Consider the following 9257-nt stretch of genomic DNA (forward strand, 5'->3'; position numbering starts at 1 on the left):
GAATGATCAGCTGAGGGACTTTGGGCAAATGAACGTCTTCTCATTTTTTGTGTTGAATCAATGAGCTAAAGCATATAAAGTGCGCCACACAATACCTGGGCTAGAAGCCCTCAATGAACGGAAGTGACCACTGTTAGTATTCGCCCTAATGGAGGACAGTGATGGATCACGGAAGGTGGAGGGAGCAGACGTGGAGGATAGGGCTGGTGACCCTGGCAAGGGAGGGGGAGGAGACGAGGGGCAGGATGGGCGAGGGGATGGCACATGGGCTTAGGTGAGGGACAGGGAGGGAGGGGGTGGCTGGAGCAGAGCCACCAGCCCGGGCTCCAGAACCCCTCAGGGACTGTCCCCGCCCTCACCTCCTTCTCCCTGCCAGGTGCCAATGGATTTCCCTGCTGTGACAAGGAGTCGGTGGACATTGTGGATACACAGTGAGAACTAGTCCCCCCATCATCGTAGGACCTCTCCCCAACCCTCCAAGATCACCAACCCTCACTGGCTGCCATGGCTGTGAAGTTTTCATGTGTACCCACCCAGGATCTCCCTCTATCTTGCCCGTTTCCAAAATCTCCCCAAGGGCAGTATCCAGGCCAAAAGGCAGCAGGGGCTGGGCGTACTATTCTTCTCTGCTTCTGCCCCCAGCCCCTGACGTTGGAGGAGGACTGAGGGGTGGTGGGGCACACCCAAGACATGCATGGGACCTGACCCCTTAGAGCTGCATTTCTCTGAGGACAGAGCTGTCCAAGGGAAGGGTGGGCAGTTGCCTAAAGACGGAGAGGGGTCACAGTGGCTGAGCACTGAGGGCAACAGCCAAGATGACAGCAAAATACCAACAAGAACCAAGGGCACCCTCCATATACACCCCTGCATTTCAGATCTGCCAAGCTGAGAGTGGGCAGGTCCCGGAGAGGGCGTTGCTCTGGGCTTTTCCCTCTGTGGGGAGCCGCTTTCAAGGGCGCTGGCTCACTGGAATTCTGGATTAAAATGAAGATTCCTGGGCCTCACCTCCAACCAACTGTATCCCTCTTTGCGGGTGGCGGGGGGCAACTTGCCAGCTCTCTAGGCGCTTCCTGAACTCACTGAAGTTTGAGAATGAGTCTGGAATTCTTGGTGGGAGTGGGCACAGACAGGGGAGTGAGCTGAGGGCATCTTGCCAGCTCGTGTACAAGGCAGGGGGCCTTAAGGGCTCCAGACACTGTCCCCTGAAGCCACCCCGTGGAGCCCTGTCACCCACTCTGTCTCCTTCTGTCTTAGGGGTGGCATAAACCAAAACCAGTTCCAACCAATACAAGAGGAAGATGACATGGAGGTAATAATGGGCAGCATCACATCTTATGGGGAGGTGGGAGGCCAGGGGCAGGGCTCTTTGGGGCCCGTCTTCTCTAAAGCCCGACCAGCCCCTACCCTGGACAATTCTGGGACCCTATCACCAGGCCAGTGTCGGCTCGAGCGCGCACACCCGCCCTCACCAGCTGCCCACACCGCCTCCCTGCCCTAGGCAGGTCACTTGGAAGAGGCAAGTGTGGGAAAGGAAGTGAGAAGAAGCACGTGGGGGGCAGGGCAGGGAATGGGTGACGGGGAGGACTTTGGGGGGCAGGCGCCTCCTCAGCTTTCTGTTGAAACCTTTCAGCTGGAGAAAGAATTGCTAGAGCTGGAGCCCCCAGACAAAGAGGTCCTGCGCCTAGACCCAGAACTGGAGCTGGAACGGAAGCCCAAGCCTTTCCCACAGCCAGAGATGCGCCCGCTTCTCATGCTCAAGCCCGAGGCCAAGCTGGACACAGAGCCCAAGCTGAAGGTGGTTAACTTGGAACCCTTCAGTGAAGACCCTGAGCCACAGGGGCATAAGACAGAGTCACTCCACCCCTACATGGAAGGGCTAACGCAGCAGGACATCAGCCGATGGAGTATGAGGTCAAATTCCAGCTACCTGAGTACCACAGAGGAGGACCCGGTGTCCACCGACCACCGCTCTCTCTGTGTGCAGACCTCCAAACATCTCTTCTGGGCAGACAAGTTCATCCAGGCCTCAGAACACAGCCTGCAACAGGCGATCAGCATGCAGCCCATCAAGGAGAGCACAAAAGAGACCGCCTGCCATCCAGACCAGCCGTCAGCCCCAAAGGACACTGTGTGCTCCAAGAAGCAGAGCCAGGCCCCCAGTGCCCAGCCAGCTCTTTCAGACAAAGTCTCCCAGCAGCCTCCAAGCCCCCAGCCGTCCCCCTCCCCACAAACCATCAGCCTGGCAGAGCTGATCAACATCACATCTTCCCTGGCCATGGTCTCCTCCAGCAGGATGGACTTGCCCAATTTGGGGCATGTGATCAAAGCCCCACTCCAGATGGCCATGACGCCTTCCACAGAGCCCACTGTGGATCACACTGCCCAGCCCACCGTGGAAGAGCCAGAGCAGGAAAACCTCACTAAGGATGTGCTAGAGAAGCCACCAGAGGAACCACTAGAAGCCAGGGAGCCGCAGGATGCTTCAAAGCAGGAAGACAAGCACTTCCCTCACCCTTACCTTGACTTCAGCAAGCCAGGGTTCAAGAGGGCCACCATTGAAGGGGAAGTGAAGTTTCTCCAGCCCCCAAACATGTCCCCTCAGCCGCAAGGAGCTGGGAAAGAGTAAGTGAGGCTGGCCCAAAGCTCCCCCAGGAGGGGGCTGTGTTATGATGTGCAGGTGGCCCCATTCCTCACACAGCCAGGTGGGGGTGGGGACAGTGGAATGAGGGACTGGCTGGGGGATGGGTGGGCTGTGATGTCTCAACCTCAGTGACCTCATAAAGGCTGCTGGAAACGAGGTTACGGTGGGCTGAGGCGCAGTGCCAAGGCCAGGGCTGGAGGCCTGGGAACCATGGAGGGTAAGCGCTCCAGGGCAGGGGCAAGGACCTGGGTTCAAAGCAGGAACTAGAATGTCGTCCTAGCGTCAGGAGGCTTCTCACCCAGAGTATAGACAGCCTCACCCTCACTGGAAATGCTCAGGCTAGTGTCTTCCCTACTGAGAACCCGATGGCCCCAGCCCTGGGCCCAGGACACCTCCATCAAGCCAGGAATGAGGAAACGGGGCTCCCCAGCACCCCGTGCTTCCTGGTGTTCAATGAACGCAACAGAACACCAGCCGCCCATCAGCATGGCAGGAAGAGGCCCCTTTAGCCCCAGGGCCTTCCTCGGAGAGGCCTCTGGGCTCACCCCTCTCTTTTGACCTTCCCACCAAGGCCCAAGTGACACTCTCTCTTTTGCGTTGCAGTTCGGGAGGGAGGCCATTATTGCTGAAAATCCATTTTAAGCTGTCGTCCCCCACTTCCCCAGAGAAGACTAGACAACACCAGTAAAGCCTCCATTGCTGGCCCCCGGCTCAGACTTTTTGTGCAAATGCTCCTGGACCAGTGAACTCCTCTGGCTGCGGCATCCTGGTCTCGATTTTTTTAGGGATGCCACCCCCACTGTAGCTACCCCAGCAGCCCCTGCCCCCTGAGGGCTCTGCCAGCCCTGTTTTGTGCCTGCTCACTCCCCATGGCTGGTCCCACTTCCCCTGCACCTAGCCGGACCTCCCAGCCAGCAGCAGACTCATGACGAGGGCAGGCCTCAGTGGTGCCCTTTCTGGGGCTTCTGTTTCTTAGATGTAAAAGGGGGCATGTTGGGATCGCCTGAGGCGAGAGCCTGCTGGGGGTGGGGCTGGGCAGGTGAGAAGTCTTCTGGAAGGAGTTCTTCCTGCTTCTCTCCATGGGGAAGGCCTGGCATGGGAAAGGGGTGGTGTCCAGGGCTTGAAGGAGGGCAAGAATGAAGCTAAAGGATTGGTCCTCCAGGGGCCACTGCCTTGAGTCCGAGGTACCTCCAGCGTAGGAGAGAGCCCATGTGTAATGATGCACTTCTGCATGCAACCCAGACACACACACACACACGCACACACACACACACACCCCAGCAGCTGACCAGCATGTTACACATACAGATAGTCACATGACATAGCCACATGCAGACCGAGGAAGTATGTTCCACACATGACGTGCACACAGGCACACACAAACACAGTACCTGTGACCCAGACACATGCACACAAACGCACAAGCCTCCCCACGGCGGGGGAGGACAGGCAATGTGGAGAAGCTTCTGGAAGAGGAGATGGCAGCAAAGGAGGGAAGAGAACTTGGAGTGCGGGGATGGACATGGGCAGGAAGAGGGAAGTTGGGGAGGAAGAGAAGGGGAGGCAGCACCGAGGCTTGGGACCTGGTGAGCCTTGAGACCTACTCTGGGCCAAGGCTCCCCGTGCAGTGAAAGCTCCACCTTGCAGATCCTCAGAATCCTGCCCTGCCTTGAGACGGGGCTGAGGAGGCAGGTGCCCAGGGCCTGGGAGAATGGGATTAGGAAGGGGTGAGCAGTTAAGAATGGGCCAGGGCCAGAGAAGGGGGCAGGAGGCTGGAAAGAAGGATGAAGAAGAGACCCAGAGGTGAGTGTCTGGGGAGGGGCTGGGCCAGAACGGTCATCTGGCTGTTGGGATGCCTCTTCCCAGAGTATTTTGTTAATGTGGTTTGTGGGTTTGCATCATTTGGAGGAAGGGCTCCTTCCCTCCCGGGGGTCCCGGGGTAAGGTGGGCCACAGCCCCAACTTGGCTAGATCCCACCCTCCCACGCCTTGACTTGGGGCCTCTGGGGCCCGCTTCTCCCCTGGGTCTCAGCCATCCTGTTAGCTTCCAAGTGGAGTCACAAATTTACATGCCTTAAGGGAGGCAGAAATGCAAAAGATGAAAACTGCAGGTTCCCCAGCAGAGAGGAGCAGGCCAGTGGTGAGGGAGAAGGGCACCCCTGCCAAAAGTTGTTAAGATCCACCCCAAAGCCAGCCTGGGGACTGCGGACCTGGGACATTGGACCAGCCTCCGAGCCTGTGACTGCCTTTCAGGCAGCAGAGGATGGAAGACCAAGATATCACCATCGGCAAAGGGAACGTCCAGGTGACGAGGGCAGGGGGAAGGTCCGCCACTCCTCCAAACTACTGCCCCAGGAATCCCCCAGGGAGAGGACTGTGGGTGCAGGCTGGCGGGGGCGGGGCGGGTCCTGGGAGGGGAAGCTGTGCACCCACAGGTCTGGTCTCAGGTCCCCTGGAGTCTGAGCACTCAAGTAGGCTGGGCCCCTCGGTCCTGTCTTCTTCCCGCCTCCAAGGCCTCCACAGAAGCCTCAAAGACTGCTCGCATGAGACCCAGGAGAGGAGCAGGCCGGGAGGACGCAGGGGAGGAGGCCGCAGCAGCGCGTACCCTGCTGACCCAGACAGAAGCAGCAGCGGCCACAGCCACGGGCTGAGCAGCCCTCCCAGGGCGCGAGGGAGTTCAAGGGCCTTGCAGCCACCCGTATAGTACAGACAGGCCCAAGCGCTGGGTCTGAGAAGTGACGGCAGGGACTGAGGCCAGGCCTGGGGTGCTGGGTTTGGGGAAAGGCCTGCCTGGCCCTGGCATCTCTCTGCAGCAGGTACAAAAGCCTTTCCAGCTTCCTTCCCGCGAGGCGGCTTTGCAGGCAAGAACCTGCTACCCCTGACACCCGGGCAACTGGCAGGTGAGGGCCTCAGGGCTGGGAGCAGGGAGGAAAACTAGGGGGTACTCCAAGCAGAATACAATGGAGTTGCCTGCCCAGAGGCTGGGGACACAGTGAGAAGCCAGTGATTGTGTTGTAACCTCTCCATGCCAGCCTAATTTGCTCATCTCTGCAATCCCAGGGCTTGTTGCTGTGTGTGTGTGTGTGTGTGTGTGTGTGTGTGAGTGAAGGAGGGAAGGAGGGATGGGATTGGTGGATAGCAAGGTATTTGGATGGTGGATGGATGAACAGGATGAAAGGAAGAAGGGAAACTGGGAGAAAGGATGGAAAAAAAGAATCTGAGGTCCCTGCCCCGCTGGGGTTTGGAGCTGTGGGAGTAGGGATAGAAGGAATCATTTCCACATTTGGGGGCCCCAATGTCCCTGCAAAGATCATGCCCTGATACTGGTAGGGGCCCCTCGAAGCAGAATCATTCTATTCATCATCAATAATTTTCAGTGCCTACTACAAGCCAGGTGCCAGCAGGGCTCCTGGAGCCTCTGGGCATCGTAGCTCCAGAGCCAGACTGCCCGAGTCCAAAGCCCAGCATTGCCCCTACTGGTGGTGTGGCCTTGGACATGAGTTATTTTGTTGTTCGTTTTTGTTGTTGTTGTTGTTGTTGTTTGGGGTTTTTTTTCATAGGATCGCTAGAATGATTTAATATTTATAGATCCTTAGAATTGCAACAGATATACAGTAACATAGGGGTTAGCAAGCTACAAGTCTTGGACCAGGTCCAGCATTTGGCCTCTTTTTGTACTGCCTGTGAACTGAGAATGGTCATTACATTTTTTTTATGTTACATATATTTTATCTATTTTTTTGACATCTTTATTGGAGTATAATTGCTTTACAATGTTGTGTTCGTTTCTGCTGTACAACAAAGTTAATCAGCTATATGTACACATAAAAAATATGGAACGGGGCTTCCCTGGTGGCGCAGTGGTTGGGAATCTGCCTGCCAATGCAGGGGACACGGGTTCGTGCCCTGGTCTGGGAAGATCCCACATGCCGCGGAGCAACTAAGCCCGTGAGCCACAACTACTGAGCCTGCGCGTCTGGAGCCTGTGCTCCGCAACGGGAGAGGCCGCGATAGTGAGAGGCCCGCGCACCGCGATGAAGAGTGGCCCCCACTTGCCGCAACTAGAGAAAGCCCTCGCACAGAAACGAAGATCCAACACAGCCATAAATAAATAAAAAGAAAAAATTAAAAAAAATATATATGGAACGCTTCATGAATTTGCGTGTCATCCTTGCACAGGGGCCATGCTAATCTTCTCTGTATCATTCCAATTTTAGTGTATGTGCTGCCGAAGCAAGCAAGTTGTCGTTGTTTTTAAAATATTTATTTATTTATTTGGCTGCACCGGGTCTTAGTCGCGGCACGCGGGATCTTCGTTGCCATGTGCGGGAATCTTCACTGCAGCATGCGGGATCTTTAGTTGCTGTACGCAGGATCTAGTTCCCTGACCAGGGATTGAACCTGGGCCCTGAGTTCAGTTTTTGGACATGAGAATTGAACGGACACTTAACAAGTGCCAAAACACAGCAGCCACTGTTCTCCATTAAGTTATAATGCACGGGGGGTTGGTGAACCCAAGTCCTCAGTCCCATCTGAGCTAGAGTGGGTGAATCTCAGGGTTCCTGTGCCTGTGGTTCACCTTGCACACCTGCTCCCCTCCCCACCCTCAGCGTTCCAGGATGTCTTCAAACTGTTCAGCTCCAGCCCGACAGGCACCATGGACATGCGCAGCAGAAAGCTGCCCAGTGCCATGTGGGTGTCCAGCTGAGCCCGCAGGAGATGTGTGAGGTTCTGCGGCAGGCAGACTTGGATGGTGGGTGACCCTGTCCCTGCCCTCCTCTCCTCTCCCACCTCTAGCCCTGAAGAACGCCTCCCTTGCCCACAAAATCCTGGGCCTGGTCCTATTCTAAAGTCCCCTCTTCCAGGAAGCCTGCCCTGAACAACACACCTATCCCGGAGCCCCTAAACATTCCTGCTGTGATAATCATCCTGACTTGGGGCTCCCAAGGGCAAGGGCTATTTCTCCCCCACTCAATCTGGGACAACGCTTGGCCAGAGGCAGGACTGGATGCTCTATGCCTCGAACTGCTGGCAAGCCCCTAACGCATATGCAGAGTAGGGCTTTGGCAGGGGGTAGGCACCTACAGCCCCCACTCCTTTCTCTCTTCCCAGGTGATGGAACCGTAAGCTTCAAAGACTTCCTGGGTGTCCTCACTGACAGCCACCGACTCGCTCAGTGCTTGGGTGAGGGGCAAGGCTGGTGGGGCAGGAGTGGATCTGGCCAGGGGGAGGCTCTTCCTTACCTGCCCCCATGTTCTCTGCCCCTAGGCAAGGTGAGGAACAGCCGGGTCTGTGGTCCCCAGGGCTTGCAAACCCTGTTCTTAGAGATGCTGTTCAAGTTGATGAGTCTGGGCTTTGTGCCCTTCAAGTCGGTACAGGAGGTGATGAGGTGGGCACAACTGGACCCAGCTTCAGGGCCCAAGATGGGGGGAGCAGACTCTGCCCCTGCAGGAGTCCCCAGATGTCCCTGCCCCAGAGACGGGAGCCCTGAATTCTGGGTCAGTTTCCTGGGCCCCAACTTGCCCCCCAGACCAAAGTGGCTTTCTGTCCTGCTTTGGTTTCCCCACCAGTGAGATGGAGAGGACTGGGGGAGGCGGTGTCTGAGGCGGCTACCCACTTTCCTCCTTCAAGCTACTACTACAAGAAGCAGCGGTCTCTGCGGCTGAACTCGAACTGGAAGGGCGGGTCCGGCGACCACGGCCGCACCTCGCGCTCTCAGGCGGGCCTCGCGATCTTCTGCCTGGCCGCGCACCTTAGCGGCCTTTCCAGTGCCGAGCTGGCGTGCGCGCTGCATGGACTGCACAAAGCGGGTGCGCCCCGGGCTGGGCGGGGAGCTGCGGGACTGGGGACTCTCTCTCAGGACCCGCTCTCAGAACTGGCCGTTCCTTTTCCTCCTACCGGCTTTCTCGCTCCAGGTGCGCGCAGCGCCTACTCCCAGATACCTAACCTGAACGGGCGGACGCAGTCAGAATTCCACACGCGGAACCGAACCCCGCGCCCAGACGTCCGACTTCCCAAGTCCTACCAGCCCAGCCAACCCAAGCGCCGGCCCAACCGTGGGCTGCTCAGCCAAGGTGAAAGTCTAAAGAGGCAGGGCCAGCGGGCGGGGCCAGGTCATGCAGATAAGGGGCGGGCCATGTGAGGGGTGGGGCAGGACCGAGAGCATAGGGGCGGGGCAGACGGACCGGGGGCGGGGCAGACAGACGGGGAGGGGAGGGGCAGGCGAAGAGTGGAAGAAGAACTCCAAGAAATTGGGACCTGACTGGCGGAGATGCAATAAATCACTCAAGGGCGCGACTAAGGACACGGCGGGGCGTAAGAAAACGAGGCCGGGGACCCAGGTAGGAGGGGGGACTGACGGAAATGGGGCGGGGCCGGCAGAAAGGTGGACTGAGGTGGAGCTAACCCTGCGTCTCTAACCCGAGCAGCAGGCTTGACCGTCTGCATGCCCCCTCCGCGCTTCCGCAGGGTTCGTGGGCCAGACGCTAGGGTATACGCGCCCTTCGAAGCTGGCTCCCTCCCCCCCAACTCTAGTGCAGAAGCAGCCCTTCTCCTTTCCAGCCTGTTTGCAGAGACCTGCTATGAAGAACTTGTACAAGTAAAGCGTTTGCTGAGCG

General features: G+C 57.6%; 2 protein-coding genes and 1 non-coding gene across 3 annotated transcripts; 2 read left to right on the top strand and 1 right to left on the bottom strand.

Moving 5' to 3' along the window:
• The first annotated feature begins 148 nt into the window (after positions 1 to 148).
• SPATA32 (spermatogenesis associated 32) lies at positions 149 to 2626 on the top strand. Its single transcript, XM_057535173.1, has 4 exons — positions 149 to 206; positions 377 to 431; positions 1255 to 1309; positions 1631 to 2626. The coding sequence occupies exons 1-4, from the start codon at positions 149 to 151 to the stop codon at positions 2624 to 2626; spliced, it is 1164 nt and encodes a 387-aa protein (XP_057391156.1).
• A 1756-nt stretch (positions 2627 to 4382) lies between these two features.
• Positions 4383 to 9242, top strand: LOC103014001 (uncharacterized). Its single transcript, XM_057535174.1, is given in 11 exon segments — positions 4383 to 4444; positions 4868 to 4945; positions 5154 to 5359; positions 5457 to 5540; positions 7251 to 7310; positions 7313 to 7393; positions 7753 to 7824; positions 7909 to 8029; positions 8272 to 8450; positions 8556 to 8714; positions 9109 to 9242. Coding segments are annotated over 11 exon segments (1236 nt in total).
• On the bottom strand, positions 6775 to 6881 carry LOC114237715 (U6 spliceosomal RNA). Its single transcript, XR_003623227.1, has one exon. It is a non-coding gene; the product is annotated as a U6 spliceosomal RNA (small nuclear RNA).
• Positions 9243 to 9257: the final 15 nt, after the last annotated feature.

This window comes from Balaenoptera acutorostrata, chromosome 20, assembly GCF_949987535.1.
Source record: "Balaenoptera acutorostrata chromosome 20, mBalAcu1.1, whole genome shotgun sequence".
NCBI classification, from domain to species: domain Eukaryota; kingdom Metazoa; phylum Chordata; class Mammalia; order Artiodactyla; family Balaenopteridae; genus Balaenoptera; species Balaenoptera acutorostrata.

What these genes read in the sequence shown, in the direction of transcription:
- SPATA32 (XM_057535173.1), top strand. Translation starts at nt 149, where the DNA reads ATGGAGGACAGTGATGGATCACGGAAGGTGGAGGGAGCAGACGTGGAG. An exon ending in AGACGTGGAGGATAGGGCTG is followed by an intron (nt 207 to 376) that starts GTGACCCTGGCA and finishes TCTCCCTGCCAG; the next exon opens with GTGCCAATGGATTTCCCTGC. An exon ending in AAGAGGAAGATGACATGGAG is followed by an intron (nt 1,310 to 1,630) that starts GTAATAATGGGC and finishes GAAACCTTTCAG; the next exon opens with CTGGAGAAAGAATTGCTAGA.